Source organism: Odocoileus virginianus, chromosome 4 (assembly GCF_023699985.2).
Source record: "Odocoileus virginianus isolate 20LAN1187 ecotype Illinois chromosome 4, Ovbor_1.2, whole genome shotgun sequence".
Lineage (NCBI taxonomy): Eukaryota > Metazoa > Chordata > Mammalia > Artiodactyla > Cervidae > Odocoileus > Odocoileus virginianus.
Window position 1 is genome coordinate 70,368,455 of NC_069677.1, and position 22,415 is coordinate 70,390,869.

The 22,415-nt window shown below is 37.9% G+C and overlaps 1 protein-coding gene across 4 annotated transcripts in view; it reads right to left on the reverse strand.

Moving 5' to 3' along the window:
• NCK1 (NCK adaptor protein 1) overlaps nt 1-22,415 on the reverse strand; it is an 80,749-nt gene that overhangs the window by 24,588 nt on the left and 33,746 nt on the right. For 3 of the 4 annotated variants that reach the window (XM_070466699.1, XM_020909604.2, XM_020909603.2), the window contains one exon: nt 1,817-2,060. In XM_070466699.1, coding sequence (XP_070322800.1) covers nt 1,817-2,042 — 226 coding nt within the window. In that variant the 5' untranslated portion in view covers nt 2,043-2,060. Of the gene's footprint in view, nt 1-1,816; nt 2,061-19,047; nt 19,070-22,415 lie in introns of those variants that run through there. The other variant, XM_020909601.2, reaches the window with a different exon arrangement.

Consider the following 22,415-nt stretch of genomic DNA (forward strand, 5'->3'; position numbering starts at 1 on the left):
TCTTTCTTAACCTTCAAACAATATCTCCATCAGCACAATCATTGTGAAACAAATCCATTAGTTATATGGAACATTTAAGTTACCAAAATGGGATTCAGAAACCTTGAGAAAGGGGAGAAGACTGTCTATCCAAGGCAAAAGCTGGATTTACATCATTATACAGGCTAACTGTAGGTCACTACCTTAAAACAGAATGTTTCCAAGTACTTTGGAATAGACAGCAATAATTTTAATAATACAATGATAGCCTAGAACTAGATAACAGTCTAGATAACAGTCTCAATAATACAGTCTCAAGGCAGTTAAAAAGATACAGTCTCAAGACACCTAAAACTGTCTCAATAATATCAGAAAATAGTATGAAAGGTTTCCCAGGAGTATTAATAACAAAAACTATATCTAATAAAGCTTTCAAAATTTATATGAAGTTTTATCTGAAACTGGGATTTTTTTCTCCTTGCTCTATATTAGTTTTTTCATTCTTTTGTCATTTACCGTCACATCTGCTATAGTCTCAGGATACCACTACCCTTTTTTAAAGGACATAAAAGTTTATCTCGGTGCGTCCCTAGTCCTGTCTGTGCTTTCATCATTACAAAGCATACTCTGACAGAAGCCACCTTAATTTTCCCAAAGACCCCTAATCAATATACTTTAAATAAATATCCAATTATTTACAAAATTGTAAGTATTCCTGGTTCTAACTTTGATCTCTTCAACCATTCAAGGACAATCTCTTTCTGACTGTCTTCCATTTAAAAACTAATATTAAATAATTAAATAATATTAACTTATAACTATGACCTCAAAAATCTCACACACACACAAAAAGGTAAGCCTAATTAAATTAAAGCATTTAAATGTATGGTTAATAACTTCATTTATTAAATTACCTTTAGCATAGAAGAACAATAATGCTGAGTAAGAAATAAAAATATAAAGCAGTCAATAATACTCCATGTTCAATCATGTCACATTATTCTCAAAAGTCACATTATTCTCAAACTATCTTTTTCAAGGAGAACTTATACTTTTTCTTCTACATATACACCAAGAATTGTTAAGTAACAGCATGCTTGCCTGAATACCTGAGGGAAACTGTCCCTCCCAATTCCTTCCTGTCAGCTAAGGAGAATTTTTTAAAAAGAGAGAGACAGACTGGTTCTCATCTGTGCATATTTCCTTCCTATCACAGCGTGGTCAAGCCCAACATGAAGTAGGTTCCCCTATTTATGGTCCTAAGCGAAGGTCAGTAGAAACAAAATTTACAGTTACAGGAAGAGAGAAAAGAAAAAAAGAGAAAATAAGAAAGATAAGCTTTGTAGATGCTAATATATGGTAATGATCCACAACTTAAAACTCTTTTATCAAATATAAGAACAAAATGAGTTTGTTTTTAAAAGCAAATATAAAAATGTAAGCCATTAGATATAAAATCCATCAATGTATCCTGTAAAATAAGTGACCTTAATGACAAGGAGGATATTCTGCATCTCATTCATTTATCCCCATAATTATATGGAGAAACTGTCTAAACTCCAATAGGTACCTACCGTTCAAGAAGCCCATGACAGAAAATCAGAGTCAGTTCCACTAGCTAGATTTACAGAAAATGACCTTCACTGGTCTCTTTGAACACACCTGATTTGAATACACTTGCTAGGAGCCAAACTTACCTTGCCTAGCTGAAATCCCAGCTTGGGATGTTCTAGTCAGTTCTGCCCACTGATGCCATAATTCTGTACAAAGAACGAATTTCTAGCATTCATTAAAAAGAAAGTATTGCTGTTTTTGTTTTAAAACAAAAATAACTTACCTAAGGTATCTTTTAGGTTTTTTACAATAGATGCTTTCCGGGCACTGTTTTTCCTTTCCACATAGTTAGAAGGCACAAAACCTGTTTTATTCATGGAATTTCGAACTCGCCACCAGGACTTAGAATCATCCAGAAGCCACAATCTCTCATTCTTCTTGATGTCCAGCTCTTGTTCTTGTTGGGCCACATAATCAAACTTGGCTACTACTACCACTTCCTCTGCCATTTTTCAGCACCTTCTGCACTGTAACCACACAGAAAATATTTCATATAAGATTGAGAAGTCATCTACACACTTGTCAAGAGAAACACACCTAAGAACCTAGGAGTAGTGAATGGTTAAAAAATAAAAATAGGGAAAAAAAACTAAAATACCAGGCAAATACTAATCAATACAAAACTGGTATAGATATATTAATAACACATAAAAGGACTTTAAGGCAAAGCTATTACTAGTGATAAGGAAAGTCACTATATCCTTATAAAAGGTTTTATTCAATATATATAATAGCTAAGCTTATGTGTACCTATTAATATAGGTCCAAACTATATTGACAAAATAAGAAAAAACTGATAAATCCATTGTCATAGAGGTTTAACTTTTAACATATTTATCTCAGTAGTAAATTAAGAAGACAAAAAATTAGAAAGGTTAAAGAACTGACATCATAACTATTAAGTTTGATGCAATAAACATATACAAATATAACTTCCAAACAGAAGAACACAAACAAGAGTATATACAAAATTCAAACAAATGCAATAAAAATCTCTACACATTTTTCGTGTATTTGGTATCCTAAATCATATTCTCTGACAATCATAACAAAAGATAGCTTTTAAAAAATCTTATAGGTTTAGAAACTTCTAAAAACTGATGTGGAGAAGGAAATGGCAACCCACTCCAGTATTCTTGCCTGGAGAAATCCCATGGACAGAGGAACCTGGTGGGCTATAGTCCATGGGGTCGCCAAGTCAGACACGACTGAGCAAAACAATAACAACAAACACTGATGAGTCAGAGAAGAAATCTTAACAGAATTTTGAAAATACTTATAAGTAAAATTAAAGACTATATAAATAACTTTGTGTGATGCAGCAAAAGGAGTATATAAGAGATCTGTAGTTATAAATAATTACATCAGAAAAATAAAAAAAGTTTAATGAACAGATCATCTGCCTTCAGTTAGAAAAGAACATAAAGAAAAGCAGATAAAAGGAAATAATACAAATAAATGCATAATTTAATGAAATAGAAAGCAAAGACATAGTTCTGACAAGACTAAAAAATGAAAAAAAGGAATAGAGAGCCCAGAGATAAACCCACACCTATGGTTAATCTTCAGCAAAGGAGGGAAGAATATACAGTGGAGAAAAGACAGTCTCATCAGCAAGTGGTGTTGGGAAAGCTGGACAGCTACCTGTAAATCAATGAAGTAGAACACACTCTCATAATATCATACATAAACTCAAAATGGCTTAAAGACTTAAATATAAGATATGACACCATAAAACTCTTAAGAGTATAAGCAAGATATTCTCTGACATAAATCATACCAATATTTTAAGTCAGTCTCCCAAGGCAATGGAAATAAAAGCAAATAGGACCTAATCAAACCTTCAAGCTTTTATACAGCAAAGGATACCACAAGCACAACAAAAAGATAACCTATGGAGTGGGAGAAAACATCTGCAAACGATGCGACTGACAAGGGCTTAATTTCCAAAATATACAAACAGCTCATACAACTCAGTAAAAAAAAAAAAAACACAATCAAAAAATGGGCAGAAGACCTACATGCATTTCTCCAAAGACGACATATAGATGGTCAACACGCACATGAAAAGATGCTCAACATCGCTAAACATCACTAATTATTAAAAAATGCAAATCAAAACCATAATGAAGCACTATCTCACCTTGGTCAGAATGGCAATCATTGAAAGGCCAACAAATAACAAATGCCAGAGAAGATGTGGAGAAAAGGGAATCACCCTATACTGTTGGTGGGAATGTAAACTGGTGGGGTCACCATGAAAAACAGGGTAAAGTTTCCTCAAAAAAAAAATAATAATAATAATTTAAAAAAAACAGAAAAAACTAAAAACAGAGCTGTTATATGAGGCTGCAATCCCACTCCCAGGCATATATCCAGACAAAACTAGCAATAAAAAGATATACACCCTTAGTATTCACTGCAGCACTACTGAAATAGCAAGACATGGAAACAGCCTAAATGTCCATGGAAACAGGAATGGATAAAGAACATGTGGTATATATACACAGGGGAATACTACTCAGCCATAAAAAGAATGAAATAATGTCATGTCCAGCAACATAATTAGACCTGTAGACTATTATACTAAGTGAAGTAAGTCAGAAAGAGAAAGACAAATACCATATGACATCACTTATTAAAATATGACACACTGAGACTTCCCTGGTGATCCAGTGGTTGGGAGTCCACTTGCCAGCACAGGAAACAAGGGTTTGAATCGGGGACTGGAAAATAAGATCCAACAGGTTGCAGGGCAACTGAGCCCGTGTACCAAAACTACTGAAGCCCATGTACCCATGACACAACAAGAGAAACCACAGCATTGAGAAACTCACACACCACAACTAGAGAACAGCCCCCACTCACTGCAACTAGAGAAAGCCCATGTGCCACAATAAAGAGCTTCATGCACTGCAATGAAGATCCAGCACAGCCAAAATAAAATTATTTGAAAATACAATGACATAAATGAAATTATCTATAAAAAAGACTGACAGACACAGGAAAAACTGTCGAGGCTGTCGAGGGCAGGAGCACATGTGTGAGGGAGTTTGGGATTAGCAAACTATTATGTATTGAATAAACAAGGACCTACTGTATAACACAGGGATCTATATTCAATATCCTGTGATAAACCATAATGGAAAAGAATATTAAAAAGAATATATGTAAAACTGAAGCACTTTGCTGTACAGCAGAAATTAACACAACCTGGTAAATCTACTATATTTCAATACATTTTTTAAAAATGAAAAAAAGGAAAAAGTACACCCAAATATAAATTAAAAGGGAGTCATAATCATAGATGCTAGACATTCAAAAGCCACAGCAATATTAAAATCTTTATCAATATATATGAGAAAAAAGTAAATGTACAAATTTATAGAAAAATTAAAGTAACAAAAGTAGTAAAATTGAATTAGTCATTAAGAAATCTTCCCATAAATGAAAACCCCAGGATCAGATAGTTTCACAGGCATATTCTATTAAAATTCAAAGAACAACAACAACAAAAAAAAAAGGAAAAAATAATTCCAACTTACACAAACTCTTTTAGAATAAAGAGGAAATGTTGCAAACTTAAGTCACTCCTGAACCTAGATTAGCTCTCTACTTTCTTCAGAGAAATTATTATACATAAACAGCTACCCCTGGTTTAGCAAGCAAATAAATTCAGCTTCTGCTTATTGAATAGCATTCTGTTTTCTCAACAAAGAAGTTAAGTTCTTCAGCATATTCAGAGAAATGCATTTTAATTTAGAATTCAACAACCCCTAGCATTCAACTGTATCTACAAGGAAGATACCTTTGGGGAGTTATTGCAAAGGCCTCAAAACCTACCAGTCTTCTAAAATAATGACTCAAGTATGGTCAATTCAGTTCAGTTGCTCAGTTGTGTCTGATTGTTTGTGACATCATGGACTGCAGCATGCCAGGCCTCCCTGTCCATCACCAACTCCCAGAGTTCACTCAAACTCATAGCCATTGAATCGGTGATGTCATTCAACCATCTCATCCTCTGTCATCCCCTCATCCCCCTGCCTTCACTCTTTCCCAGCATCACGGTCTTTTCAAATGAGTCGGTTCTTCGCATCAGGTGGCCAAAGTATTGGAGTTTCAGCTTCAGCATCAGTCTTTCCAATGAACAGCCAGGACTGATTTCCTTTAGGATGGACTGGTTGGATCTCCTTGCAGTCCAAGGGACTCTCAAGAGTGCTCTCCAACACCACATTTCAAAAGCATCCATTTTTCAGCGCTCGGCTTTGTTTATAGTCCAACTCTCACATCCATACATGACTACTGGAAAAACCATAGCTTTGACTAGATGGACCTTTGCTGACAAAGTAATGTCTCTGCTTTTTAATATGCTGTCTAGGTTGGTCACAGCTTTTCTTCCAAGGAGTAAGCATCTTTTAATTTCATGGCTGCAATCACCATCTGCAGTGGTTTTGGAGCCCAAAAAAATAAAGTCTCTCACTGTTTCCACTGTTTCCCCATCTATTTGCCAGGAAGTGATAGAACCAGATGCCATGATCTTAGTTTTCTGAATATTGAGTTTTAAGCCAACTTTTTCACTCTCCTCTTTCACTTTCTTCAAGAGGCTCTTCAGTTCTTCTTCACTTTCTGCCATAAGGGTGGTATCATCTGCATATCTGAGGTTATTGATATTTCTCCCAGCAATCTTGATTCCAGCTTGTGCTTCATCCAGCCCAGCATTTCTCATTTTGTACTCCGCATAAAAGTTAAATAAGCAGGGTGACAATATACAGCCTTGACGTACTCCGTTTCCTATTTCGAACCAGTCTGTTGTTCCATTGGAGAAGGCAATGGCAACCCACTCCAGTACTCTTACCTGGAAAATCCCATGGAGGGAGGAGCCTGGTAGGCTGCAGTCCATGGGGTCGCTAAGAGCCGGACATGACTGAGCAACTTCACTTTCACTTTTCACTTTCATGCATTGGAGGAAATGGCAACCCACTCCAGTGTTCTTGCCTGGAAAACCCCAGGGAGAGGGGAGCCTGGTGGGCTGCCGACTATAGGGTTGTACAGAGTCGGACATGACTTAAGCGACTTAGCAGCAGCAGCTGTTGTTCCGTGTCCAGTTCTAACTGCTGCTTCCTGACCTGCATACAGGTTTCTCAAGAGCCACGTCAGGCGGTCTGGTATTCCCATCTCTTTCAGAATTTTCCACAGTTTATTGTGATCCACACAGTCAAAGGCTTTGGCATAGTCAATAAAACAGAAATAGATGTTTTTCTGGAACTCTCTTGCTTTTTTGATGATCCAGCAGATGTTGGCAATTTGATCTCTGGTTCCTCTTCCTTTTCAAATCCAGCTTGAACACCTGGAAGTTCACAGTTCACATACTGTTGAAGCCTGATTTGGAGAATTTTGAGCAGTACTTTACTTGCATGTGAGATGAGTGCAATTGTGCAGTAGTTTGAACATTCTTTGGCATTGCCTTTCTTTGGGATTAGAATGAAAACTGACGTTTTTCAGTACTGTGGCCACTGCTGAGTTTTCCAAATTTGCTGGCATACTGAGTGCAGCCCTTTCACAACATCATCTTTTAGGATTTGAAACAGTTCAACTGAATTCCATCTCTTCCACTAGCTTTGTTTGTAGTGATGCTTCCTAGGGCCCACTTCCCTTCGCATTCCAGGATGTCTGGCTCTAGGTGAGTGATCACACCATCAAATTCAAAGCAATATGACTATGATATTTTGAAAAAAATCCTACTACATTAAAAGTTCAAGGGGGATACACATCAAACCGTACAGTGGTAGCCTCTGTGAGTGGTAAGACTTTCATTTCCCTCTCTACACTCCATATATATGTGTGGTTTGACTATTTTTCATTCATATTACTTGATTTTTTTAATGTACCAAAAAAAGAGAGAAAACCAACTGAAAGCTTGCTAATCAGAACAGGCATCCAAAACACAAAATACGGATGAGGAACATGGGGAAAGTAAGATAAAAAAGGAAATGTAAGAGTAGTTAAGTTGATATAAAATGAAATCTGCTTTACAGCAGAATTACATTCAAAATTTAAACAACTACATTCTAAAACAAAACAAAACCCACTTATAATTTAGCTTTCCTCTGATGACCATCTCTCAGTTAAGGACCAGATAAAAGAGCTAACTTTAGAGTTCAGATAGTGGGGAAAACTCTGCATCTTTGAAAACACGTCACAAAGTGATATGACATGACACCATGAGAGGGACAGCAACTGAGGCAAACTGAGAAAACACAAGTAAATGTCTCCCATCTCGTGCTTGCCCTGGGACAGATGCTCAGAGGAGAATTACAAGTAGGAACATTTGCACTATTTTAACAGCCATGTCTTTCTTGCTCTCTTTTATTCAAGCTTAGTTTAAATGACCTAAATTAAAAATGTAGTGACTCCACTGCACTCTCTTTGATCCAACCCAGAGGGCTGGTTGTAAAGACTGTCAGTTAATATTCCACACTCTCCCACAAAAGCTTCAGCTCCATATTTCCAACTACACTAACAATATTTGCATTGGGATGTTCTCTGCCCCCATTCTTGCTTTCAGGAATGAGATTCCTGTCCTTTTGTCTCTGTCCTTGAACCTAGCACCTAAACCGAAAAGCCTCACCAAACAGTGTCCAATTCCTCCCTGACATTGAGTGTTGGATTTCCATTATAAAGCTGTCCACTGATCTTCACTGACTGCCTGCCCTGCTCTCATCATATAAACATCATGGACCTCACACTTGACATCATTCTCACTTTATAGTACCCACATCCTGCTTGTCTTTTTTTCCTGGACTTATTTCCTCATCTTAGTTTGTGTTTCAAATTCACTTCCAATCTCATTTCCAAACTGGATCTTCACACACTCACTAATCTGGTTACTACAAGAACAGAACCAAGTTGGAATTAAAGAACTCAACCATTTTAATATGTCACTGAAGACAATATGAAATTTACTGTTCTAGGAATCTTCATAAATTATACCATTCATTCTAACTGGAAAGCGATCAACGGACTGAGCCAGAGAACACCTACTGGCTTAAAATGAAAGGTTTTTACACTCTCAAAAAGGCTGAGAGTTGTTAAAAATATGTAACTCTATACCAAGGAACATTTACTGAAGGTCTATGATTCAGGCATAACCTAGCATTTCCCTCACAACAAAGTATTATCCTCACTTTATAATATAGATATTAAGAAATTAAATGGTTTTTCAACCTGTGAAAATAAGCAATGGAAACTGGGAGTCAAATACATGTTCTTTTCACTCCCCCCCAGAGTTCATGTTTACTGCTGACTCTTAACGAACAAAAGAGGAATATACAAGTTATAAACACATGGAAACCAATTACCTACTAAATCAACAATTCTCAAACTATCTGGTATCAAAACCCTTTCACATACTTAAAACCTGAAGACTCAAAGAGCTTTTTTATGTTGGTTCTATCAATATTTACCACGGAAATTAAAGGTAAGAAAATGTTAGGACATTATTAGTTCAATTAAATATAATCACATTTAAGCCAATATGTTTTAACATATTTTAAGTGAAAATTATATTTGCTAAAACAAAACATTAGCGAAAAGAGTAGGATTATTTTAATTTTTGCATATCTTTTTAAAATGTCCGACTATTTAATAGAAGGTGGATTCTCATATCTGTTTCCGCATTTACTGTATTACAACATTGTTTTGGGCTTCCCTCATAGCTCAGTCAGTAAAGAGTCTGCCTGCAATGCGGGAGACCAGGGTTCGATTCCTGGGTCGGGAAGATCCCCTGGAGAAGGAAATGGCAATCCACTCCACTATTCTTGCCTGGAAAATCCCATGGACAGAGGAGGCTAGCGGGCTACAGTCCATGGGGTCGCAAGAGTCGGGCACGACTTAGCAACTAAACCACCACCACCATTGTTTTGGCTGAAAAGAAAACCTGGTTTCACATAAATGCATAGCTGGAAAAGGGAAAGAGTATTTTTAAAGTGTTTTCAGATAACTGTGGATTCTTTTTTGGTACTACACCAAAACATGACAAGCTGTAGAGTTTCTTAAAGACTAGTTTCTAATGTGGAATCTAATGTGGAATCTAAAACTAGTTTCTAATGTGGAATGAACTTTTCCATATTGCTTTAAATATTAAAAATCATTGGCCCAAGTATTTTTAATTTCAGGAATGATGAGTGTAAATAAGCCTGCTGCAAATCCTCTCTCCGACCGATCATAACTAAAATCTCCATGAAAAAAATGCAAAGAATCAGCTACCTAAGGATTCTGGGAAGTATACAATAGGTAGCTTGGAGAGGAAAATAAATTTGGAAAAAAGATCAATACATAAATTTCTCTTTGAATACATAAAGTTCCTTTGAAATTTGACTGAACAATAAATTTCCTTTTGGTCATCACCCCACCACACACACACTTTATTTTTTAGCTTTGACCTAAAACTAAGCAGAACAGGAAATTGTGTAGCAGGTACAATAAGGAAAAACTTCAGATGGAAGAGAAGCTACCCGGCCAAAGCACTGGGGGAAAAGGCTCTTGAAAGCCAGAGTGGGTAAGTTAAGTCCCTGAGGTTGTTTTCTTCTTTTCCTTCTCTCCCAGCCCTGTCCCAAGGCCAGCAACAGTGCATCTGCATTACTGCCACAATGGTGGAGATAGCATATACATTAAGACCCTGAGAGGGGACTTTCCTGGCAGCCCAGAGGTTAAGATTCTGTGCTCCCAATGCAGGGAATGTGGGTTTGAGTCCTGGTCATGGAACTAGCATCCCACATGCTGTGCAGCACAATCAAAAGAAAAATAATTTTTCTTAAAAAAGAACCTAAAGGGACACCTATGCTTTCTCGAACCACTTCACCCTGAAGGCAGGCACAGTTGTGCCCAAAACTGAGCAACAACACGGGAGAACTGAAACTGTACATGTTGTTGCTTCAGTCGCTAAGTCGTGTCCAGCTCTTTGAGACCCCGTGGACTGCAGCACACCAGGCTTCCCTGTCCCCATCTCTTTCTCCCCGAATTTGTTCAAACTCACGCCCACTGAGCCAGTGATGTCAACCAACCATCTTATCCTCTGTCATTCCTGTTTCCTCCTGCCTTCAATCTTTCACAGCATCAGGGTGTTTTCCAATGAGTCAGCTCCTCACATCTGGTGGCCAAAGTATTAGAGCTTCAGCATCAGTCCTTTCAATGAATATTCAGGGCTGATTTCCTTTAGGATTGAATGGCTTGATCTCCTTGCTGTCCAAAGGACTCTCAACAGTCTTCTCCAGCACCACAATTCGAAAGCATCAAATCTTCAGTGCTCAGACGTCTAGTAAGAGAACCCAACTTTTCTGGGTACAGGAACTGGAGAACATGGGGAAAACTCCCATGAAAGAAGAGCAGAAGGATGTAATCTATGACAAAGACTTCTTCTTGACCAAATTCTAGTCAGGCTCCTCTGAACTCTCTTCTTGACTAGGCCTCAAACTTTATAAAAACTGCAGACTCTCAGCATAAATGATTTGTCATAAATGACTTCTCACACTAACAGACTTGAACAAACACTAGGATAGTTTCCAACAACTTATGGCTCCATCCCTGAGATGACTCCTCCAGCCCCCTTAATTTCCTGCCTGAGAAAGTTCAATGTTGCCAGAAGAATTTACTGTTTGTAAATTGTCATCCAGCTAAAACTTGATGACAGGCCCCTGAAATCCCTCTTAAAGCAGTTACTTTAGAAAGCTTGCAATTATAAATATTTCCTCTGCCCCCTTGAGAGATAAATTGTCTACCACCTAAAACTGCCCTTTAAGGACCGCAGAGTGATCTGCTTAAAACGCAAACATTCAAGAAGATAATTCCAATTTCTGTTCCCAGACCCTGTAGGAAGATAGGGACTTAACTTTGGTGAGTGCCTTGCTCTAACTTGGGCTTCCCTGGTGGCCCACTCTAGTATTCTGGCCTGGAGAATTCCATGGACAGAGGAGGCTGGTGGGCTACAGTCCAAAGGGTCACAAAGAGTCGAACATGACTGAGACTTTCACTTAGCTCTAAAAGCTGCACCACTGCCTCTGTTATAAAGAGAAATTTATTTCTCCTCTGGATAAGTAACAATTACAAACTCAGGTTCCCCTAGGTATATGGACCAACTGCACTTCAACACCACTTGATGCCTTTCCCTTAGCACACTCCAGTTTTTAAAAAGTCTCTTGCCTTTTGTTTTGACAAAGTTGAATTCTCTCTTCCCTATTGTAATATTTATTGAATAAAAGCTATCTTTAACACTTCAACTAGTATTGTTGTGAATCTTTAATATCTATAATTCTAGTTATGGACCAACTTAAGTACTAAACCTCCACCAAGTTGGACATTCATGGAATTTCCAAAGAAGCATTACGAAAGCAATGAGAAATGAAATACAAAATAAATGCCGCCCAAGCCCAGTCCATCCCTGACTGGTGCATAGAGCAAACAGATGCAATCAGTACAGCAAAGGTTTAGAAACAAACTGATATTGGAACTACTGTCCATAAAAACCCAAGCAAAAACTGCTCTGAACCTAACCAGATTGATGCCTGCTTAAACAACAGCAACTTCTCCAAAGAATTTTAACAGGATCCATATTCTCACAACGTTAACACTCAAAATGTCCAGTATATAACCCCAAATTACCCAACATACCAAGAAGCAGGAAAATTTGGCCGAAAATTGGAAGAAAAGGACAACCAATAGATGCCAACCAATAAATAACCCAGATGTTGGACTTATCAAAAATCTTAAAGTAGCCAATATAACCGTGTTCCATTAGTAAAGGTAAAAACTCAAATGGAAAGATAAATCTGAGAAGCTGCTATTAAACAGAATCAAATGTAAATTTTAGAATTAACAAATCACAATATCTGAAATAAAAACTTCACTGGATAGAATGCAGAATCAAGATGGCAGGTGTACTCATTTTCTATGACTGCTATAACAAACTGGGTGGTTTAAAAATAACGGAAATTTATTCTGTCACAGATCTGAAGGTCTCAACCAAGGATACAATCAAGAAGTCTGAAATTAAGGTGCTGACAGAGCTGTACTATCTCTGAAGACTCTAGGGAACAACCTGTACTTTGCCTCTTTCAGCTTTTGGTGGCTGCAAACATTCCTTGTGACTGCATCATTCTACCCCTGCGGTTATACTGCCCCCTCCTCTTCTGTCTAGCAAACCTCCCTCTGCCTTGGTCTTATAAGCATACTTGTCATGGGATTTACAGTTTAACAGATAATCCAGGAATTTATCCTCCTCTCAAAATTCTCAAATTAATTCATCACACCATTTATCACATAAGGTAATATTCACAAATTCCAGAGATTAGGAAATGAACATATCTTTTTAAAGGGTTCCATTCACTAAAATACCACAAAGGGAAAACTATGTAAACCTGAGACAGATCAATAAAAATTATCCAATCTGAAGAACAGAGAGGGGAAAATATTTTTGAAAAAGAAAAAAACAGGGCTTCAGGGACCAATGGGACAATATCAAAAAAAGCTATTCATGTCTTTGGAAACCCTAAAGAAAAGCTACTGGTGCAGAAAAAAATACTTGGAAGAAACAGCAGTTGAAACTTTCCAAAAGTTAGCAAAAGTCATGAACTTATAGATTCAAGAAAATAAGCAAACCCAAACAGGATAAATTCAAATCACGTCCAAGCCCATTATAATCTAACTGCTAAAAAACAATAAATAAAAGAAAAATCTTGAAAGCAGCCAGAGAAAAACAACATATTACATACAAGTCAGTGGTTCTCAACTGGGGCTTATTTCACATCCCTGGGGATATGTTACAATGTCCAGAGTCATTTTTTATTATCATTGCTCGGGGCGGGGGTGGGGGGGGTGGAGGGGCGGGAGAGGCAGGGGTGCTAATGGGTATAGGCTAGAGATACTGCTAAACATCCTATGATGAACAGGATAGGACTCCACAACAAGAAATTATCCTGTCCAAAGTACTAAAGTTGAAAAATCCTGATATAGGGAGCAATTTGAATGAAATGACTTTTCATCAGAAACCATGAACCATATCTAAAAATGCTGGAAGAAAACAACTGAAATCCAGAATTCTATATTCAGTGAAAATATCCTTCAGGAATGAAATGAAATAAGATATTCCCAGATGAAGCAAAATCATGTCATTTTGTTGCCAACACTCCAGCTCTAAAAGAAACTTAAAGGAAAGTTTCTAGGCTAAAACTGGTTTAAAAAAAAAAAAAAAAACAGTATCAGAGCGAAATCAAACTTCAGGAATGATGGAGGAGCAATAAAAATGGGAAATATCTAGGTGAATATAAGAAGATTAATTTTCATCTCTTAAGATCTTCAAAATACACACAGCTCTTGAAAGGGAATATTAATAACATTTACATGGGGGGGCGCTTTCAACCTATATATGTACAATTCATATGACAATTATCATGTAAGTGGATAGGGCAATGGAGCTTAAACTGTTGTTAAGGCTTTATGTTCTACCTTAAGTTGTAAAATATAAACTTAAAAGATATACGGGGAGGTGGGGGGGTGGGGGTGGGGGAAGAAGGAGTAAAAGTGTTAGTCACTCAGTCGCATTCAACTCTGCAACCCCATGAACCGTACAGCCCACCAGGCTCCTCTGTCCACGGAATTCTCCAGTTAAGAATACTGAAGTGGGCTGCCATTTCCTTCTCCAGAGGGTCTTCCTGACCCACGTGGGTCTCTCACACTGCAGATAGATTCCTTATCAACTGAGTCACCAGGGAAGTATGTCTAATTTAATATACTATATTTAATAATATGGGTGAAATTAAATATTAAATATATGGTATATTAAATTAGACATAATCTTTAGAGCAACTATTAAAAAGAGGGACAAAGAGATATAGCCAAAAACATTAAAACAGATATTAAAAAAATACTCAATCGGGAAAATGGGAACAAAAAACACAAGAAACAAACAGTAACACACATTAAAACTCAAACATATCAATAATTATATAAATGACCTACATGATTAAATTAACAAATAAGACACAACTGTTACCAAAAATCCATTTCAAATATGATGCTGTACAGATTAAAAGTAAAAGGATCAAGCATATATTATTTCAGAAGAAAGCCATAGTGGCTATATTAATGTCTAACCATATTTCAGAATAAAAATTACCAGGGGCTTCCCAGGTAGCTCAGAGGCAAAGAACCCACCTGCCAATGCAGGAGATATGGGTTCGATCCCTGGGCCTGGAAGACACCCTGGAGAAAGAAATGGGAACTCACTCTAATATTCTGTAGATCTGGTAGACAGAGTGCCTGAAAAACTATGGACAGAGATTCGTTAACACTGTACAGGACTCAGGGACCAAAACCATTCCAAAGAAAAAGAAATGTATAAAGGCAAAAAATGGTTGTCTGAGGAGGCTTTACACACAGCTGGGGAAAGAAGAGAAACAAAAAGCAAGGGAGACAGGGAAAGATATACCCAACTGAATGCAGACTTTCAGAGAATAGCAAAGACAGATAAGAAAGCCTTCTTAAATGAACAGTACAAAGAAGTAGAGGAAACAATAGAATGGGAAAAACCAGAGATCTCTTCAAGAAAATTGGAAATATCAAGGGAAGGGAACATTTCATGCAAGGATGGGCATGATAAAGGACAGAAACAGTAAGGACCTAACAGAAGTAGAAGTGATTAAAAAGATGTGGCAAGAATACACAGAAGAACTATATTAAAAAGTTCTTAATGACCCAGATAACCACAATGATAAGGTCACTCACCTAAAGCCTGACATCCTGGTGTCTGAAGTCAAGTGGGCCTTAGGAAGCTGTATGACAAACCAGGCTAGTGGAGGTGATGGAATTCCAGCTAAGCCATTTCAAACCCTAAAAGATGATGATGTTAAAGTGCTGCACTCAACATGTCAGCAAATTTGGAAAACCCAACAGTAGCCACAGGACTGGAAAAGGTCAGTTTTCATTCCAATCCCAAAGAAGGGCAGTACCAAAGAATGTACAAACTACCATACAACTGTGCTTATTTCACATGCTAGTAAGGTTATGCTCAAACGCCTTCAAGCTAAGCTTCAACAGTACATGAACTGAGAAATTCCAGATGTACAAGCTAGATTTCAAAGAGACAGAGGAACCAGATATCAAACTGCCAACATTCATTGGCTCAGAGAAAGCAAGAGAATTCCAGAAAAATATCTACTTCTGCTTCACTGACTACTCTAAAGCCTTTGACTGTGTGGATCTCAACAAACTGCAGAAAATTCTTAAAGAGATGAGAATACAAGACCATCTTACCTTTCTCCTGAGAAGCCTGTATGAAGGTCAAGAAGCAAAGTCACAACTAGACACAGAACAACAGACTGGTTCAAAATTGGGATAGGAGTTAAGACATGGCTGTATACCGACACCCTACTTATTTAACTTACATGCAGAGTACATCACTTAAAATGCTGGGCTGGATGAATCACAAGCTGGAATCAAGATTGCTGGGAGAACCTCAGATACGTAGATAATACCACTCCAATGGCAGACAGCAAAAAGGAACTAAAGAGCCTCTTGATGGGAGTGAAAGAAAAGAGTGAAAAAGCTGGCTTAAAACTCAACATTCAAAAAACGAAGATCATGGCATCCAGTCCCATCATGCATGACAAAGAGATGGTGAAACAATGGAAACAGTGACAGAGTTTATTTTCTTGGGCTCCAAACAAATTCACTATGAACAGTGACTGCAGCCATGAAATTAAGATGCTTGCTCCTTGGAAAAAAAGCTATGACAAACTACACAGCATACTAAAAAGCAAAAACATCACTTTGCCAACAAGGTCTGTAGAGTCAAAGCTATGGTTTTTCCACTAGTCATGTATGGATGTGAGAGTTGGACCATAAAGAAAGCTGAGTGCCGAAGAACTGATTCGTTCTAACTGTGGTGCTGGGGAAGACTCTTGAGAGTCCCTTGGACTGACTGCAAGATTAAACCAGTCAATTCTAAAGGAAATCAACCCTGAATATTCATTGGAAGGACTGATGATGAATCTGAAGCTCCAATAGTTTAGCCACTTGATGTGAAGAACTGACTCAATGAAAAAGACCCTGATGCTGGGAAAAGACTGAAGGCAAAAGGAGAAGAGGGTGGCAGAGGATGAGTTGGTTAAATAGCATCACTGACTCAATGGACATAAATCTGAGCAAACTTCAGGAGGTGGTGAAGGACAGGGAAGCTGGGCATGCTATAGTCCATGGGGTCGTAAAGAGTTGGACACCACTTAGCAACTGAACAACAGCAAAACAAGAGTTCCAAAATATATGAAGCTAAAACTACTAAAACTGAAAGAAGTAAAGAAATTCACCATTTTCCTTGGGGACTGTAACACTATTCTTGATAATACAGAAAACAAGAAGACAGAAAAGCAGCAAAGATACAGAAGATCTAAACATCAGCCCTCTGAATCTAATTGAAAATTATACTCAACAACAGCAACATACATACACTTCAAGTACACCAAGACAGACCATATTCTGGACCATAAAACAAACAATAAATGTAAAATAACTGAAATCACAAAGCATATGTTCTCTGACCATGAAGGAATTAAACTGGAAATCAGGAATAGAAAGGTAACTGGAAAAATCTCTAAACATTTGGAAATTACACAACACAATTCTAAATAATTCATGCACCAAAGGGTCTTATCAAAAGAAACTAGAAAATATTTCTAACTGAATGAATATGAAAACACAACAAATGAAAATTTGCTGGATGAAGCTAAAGCACTGCTTGGAAGGAAATTTATAGCAGTAAAATGCTTGGAAGGAAATTTATAGCAGTAAAATGCTATTACAAGAGGTATGAAAAGAAGATCTCAAATCAATAATGTAAGCTTCTACCCTAAGAAACTAGAAAAAGAAGAACACACTAAACCCAAAGGAAACAGAACAACTTAATGATCAGAAATCAATGAAACTGAAACAAAATAAAAATGAATGTGGGAGACTTGGGTTCAATGCCTGTGTCGGGAAGATCCCCCTGGAGGAGGAAAATAGAAACCCACTCTAGTATTCTTACCTGGAGAATCCCATGGACAGAGGAGTCTGGCTGGCTACAGTCCATGAGGTTGCAAAGAGTCAGATACAACTGAGAGACTAACACTTACTTACTTACTCTGAAACCAAAAGGGTGTTCTTTGAAATGATCAAGAAAATTGCTAACTTTCTAGCAAGAATGACCAAGATGACAACTTGTTTGTGTTTTATTGTTCAGTGGAAGGTAGAACTTTTGAGGATGAAATTGAACTATTTGGCTGATGCTATTTCCAAACAATGTGCAGAACCAGCAGTATGGCTTCTCTTGAATGCTAATACTCAAATGCCAAGTAGAGAAATAAAGATGGAATTGTTATTCAAGTGGTAAACAGAAATGTAAATGTTAAGTTGAAAAACTCTCGGCCTATATATATTGGAAAAAATGAGAAAGCACTATGTTCAGAACAGAACACTAAGGTTGTGGCCAAGGACCCCCTGATAAAGAGATTAGTACGGGTGTGAAATCAGACTTAATTAGACACCCAAGCAGGAAACAGCCAATTTGAACTGAAAGAAGAAGAAAGATTGTCAGTTTTCTTAGAAGACTTTTACAGGATGGGACCACAACCTATTCAGTTGGGAACTTGGGACATTCTTCAAGACATGAGAACAAGGACACCAAAGGCGACTCTGAAATCATGAAGGCTGCCCCCCTAGTTTCCAAAGAGGAGGCTATTACCTGGGTTTCAGCAGGCCTGACAAAGACTCCCAGCCCAAAGCCATGGGGGCCAGGCCAGTAGAACCACTAGTATGTGAGATTTCATACACTAAATTATTATTTAATAATAAATGCTTTGCCACTGATTATCAAATTAATATATTTAATTAAATGTTAAATATTTAATATGTAAATGGAAAAATTTTTTTAATATTCTTTTTTCTTTCTGGCCACACTGTACAGTATGTGGGATCTTAGTTCCCAACCAGGGATTGAACCCGTGCCCCCAGCACTGGAACCATAGAATCTTAACCACTGGACCACCAGGAAGTTCCAGAATAGACAAAATATTTGAACAGATACTTCACCAAAGAAAACAGAGCATATAAACATATGAAAAGATCTTCAATATCATTAGTTATTACAGAAATGCAAATTAAACCCACAAAACGCTATCACCACACAGCTATTAAATGGCTTAAAAAGAGAAGAGAGGTAAAGAAGGAAGGAAGGAAGGAAAGAAAGGGAAAGAGGGAGCAAGGAAAGCAAGTGAAACAGAGAAAGAAGGGACACAAAAACTGACAAGAATAGGTGTGAACGAGGCTGCAGAGCAGCTGGAATCCCTACACTGCTTGTTGGAATGCAAAACAGCACAGCCACTATGGCAAACAGTCTGGCAGCTTCTCACAGAATTAAACATAACTTACCATAGGACACAGCGATCTCACCGAGTCAGACTCAAAAGGTTACATATGACATTCTGGAAAAGGCAAAACGAATGTGAACAAAGACTAGATCAGTGGCTGTCACAAGTTAATGATGGGAAGAGAGTATGACTACAAAGCAAGAAGGAAATTGTTTTTTCTTGAGCAGGTGAAGGAACTGTTCTGTACTAACACTCTGGTGTCACATCACTATGATTACATCACTCCAAGTATATGCCAAATCTCATTTATACCCCAAAGTGTGAATCCTACTGTATGCAAACTAAAATAAATATACAGCAGAAAACATTAATTGGTTCGCCTTAAATGTAACTATTTTTACTCACATATGGTATTGTATCATCACTCAATATACAGTCACCAAGTTTTGCAGATCTTCCAAATTCTGACATCTTTATAACACTGCATTTTAAGCAGTCTCTAGTAATTTCAGAGTGGAAATAGAAACTGAACATCTCAGTCTAATGAAAACAGTTTGGGCCTTATGAACTCCCTGCGGTCCACTCTAGGAACGCTGTTGCTGTTGTTACTGTTGTTCAGCCGCTAAGTCAGGTCTGACTCTTTGCGACCCCATGACTAGAGCCCACCAGGCTCCTCTGGGTTCTCTGCCACTGAGCCACCAGGGAAGCCCCTTTAGAGAACTGCTTATCTAAACGTGGGAACATCAAGCCAAACACCTAAAAATAAGCTCTTCCCAATCTACTTTTATAAATTCATTAGGTTTATCTATATATTAATGACACTAAGTCATGTTAACAATCTTCATATTGTGCAGGATATGTACACAGTGAGAAAGGGTAATGTTTGCTACATGTTTGAGTGCTCAGTCACTTCAGTCATATCCAATCCTTGCAACCCCATGTGACTGTGGCCCGCCAGGCTCCTCTGTCCATGAGATTCTACAGGCAAGAATACTGGAGTGGGTTGCCGTGCCTTCCTCCAGGGGATCTTCGGGACCCAGGAAATGAACCCGTATCTCCAGCATGTGCAGGCGGATTCTTTACCACTAGCGCCACCTGGGAAGCTCTTGCTATGTATATGTGAAGTGAAGTGAAGTTGCTAAGTTGTGTCCGACTCTTTGCGACCCCATGGACTGCAGCCTATCAGGCTCCTCTGTGCATGGGATTCTCCAGGCAACAGTACTGGAGTGGGTTGCCATTTCCTTCTCCACTATGCTACTGCTAAGTCACTTCAGTCATGTCCGACTCTGTGTGACCCCATCCCTGGGATTCTCCAGGCAAGAACACTGGAGTGGGTTGCCATTTCCTTCTCCAATGCATAAAAGTGAAAAGTGAAAGTGAAGTCGCTCAGTCATGTCTGACTCTTCGTAACCCCATGAACTGCAGCCTACCAGGCTCCTCCATCCATGGGATTTTCCAGACAAGAGTACTGGAGTGGGGTGCCATTGCCTTCTCCTGCTATGTATATAGATGATGATAAATATAGATCATGATAAATATGACCATTTGGGGGAAGCCAGTTATTATTTTCCAAGGAAAAAGTAAAGAACCAGATAGTGATTCTAAAGGGAAATCTCCCATGCTAATACAAATGCAACTTGAGAAATCTACTGTACTTTAGCACATAACTTGACAACTTCCTGTTTCTGATAAAAATCAGCAGAGTGACAATACCCAAGTGACTCGCTCCGGAAGTTAGGTTGGGCTAAAGATCTCTCAGTAAACAATGAATAAGGGGAAATCCCCAAATAACTAACTTCAATATGTTCATCCTGAAAGACTCCCAGTATGTCTAGGGGGGTTACTGGGATGATATCCTTTTCCCTACAGACTAAAACCTGAGAACATGTATACTCAGAGTAACCATCACCACGTGGAACCTGGCAATGAAGCTGAGAGGCAAATAAAGATTAGGTTTCATTCTTTGAGCCTCTAAACCTAATCATTCTTCTATCTAGAATGTATCTCTGAATTTTTCATTTCGCAAGCAAAAAAGTACCTTTCTGTTAAAAACAAACTAAAAGGATCAACATATAAGAATGATAGGCATCCGAACTGACTGGAAAAAAAAAAAGTATTAAATTTAAAGGAGAAAAGAATAGTATAAGAAAGAAGACTTCAGATGGAAGAAAAATGAACAAAAACAAGAATATAGAAAGCCAGACGAGGATTAAGGAAACTCTAACACTAGCAAGTATAGATACTTTCAGATTTAACAATTTTGTGTATATGTGTGCCTGGACATGTACATATAAACACTTTGCAATAGGTTAATGAAAGCTAACACTGAATACTATGTGGTGCTTATAAACAACCAAATCACTGATTTTACCAAGCTTTCACTTGTAAACATTTGCCAGGTTTTTTTTTTTTTTTTTGAGGTCCTACTGTGTGCCAAGCACAGTGTCAGTGAACCAGCTTATAAAACTAAAGCTGTCCTGGAAGAGCTTACAGACTAGTGGGAAAAGTTTTACTTCTTGTTACCATTATTTTACCTATAATGCTGACTTATCTTAAACACATTTCACTTCCAATCAGCATCACAAACTATGCCAACTGCATGCATAAATTAGGTCCAGTGTGTTGCTACCATTTATACATTTATCTGGGCTTCCATGGTGACTTAGCCTCTCTTTTCACTTTATGAACTCTGCGCTGCCAGAACACACCTATTTTAAAATGCAATATAAAAACATATGGCCTGTCTTGAATTCCAAAGTCCTAAAAAAACAAAAAATATAATGGTCCTAAGAAGGCAAGCTTGGTATCAGGTTAAAACAGGACAGATCCAGAGGAGCAGCGTAACAGGTTTATACTTACTAGTTCTAAGACAGAGGCTGTATATTCTGGCTTCATTTTCCTCACACAGGGTAATGCGAAAAAGGAAACTACTAATAGCTGGAGGAGAGCTTTTCTACTCCATGAGTCATCCATCCTGGAGGTGCTGGTAAATACAAACTATCTTCCTGAGACATGGAAGGAGGCATTTTACTCAGCCTTGTCTGACTCTAACCCCTAACTGCTGAGGGAAAGGACTCTCAAAAAGAAACATGTTCTTTTTCCAAAAAGAATGGAGCTGAACTAGCTGACTCCGCCCTCAAAAACAAAAAAGGAGTCAGAAAGAGACCAGTTTTACTTGACTATGACAGTAAAACACCTGATTTATCTCATGTCTTTTTTACAATTATCTCTCAACTTCCTCCACACTGGTATGTGTGCTGTAACACAGAAGAAATGAGGATTGTCTATAGATTCTCTAACTCTTCAGCCAAGATTGAGAGAATCCCAGGTGGTTGTGTAAGTGAACACAACTTTAGAAGCACAAAGGAAAATCTACACTCTCTGATTCAAGGGAAAAGAATTGGAAACAGTACAAGCCTGACATCAGTA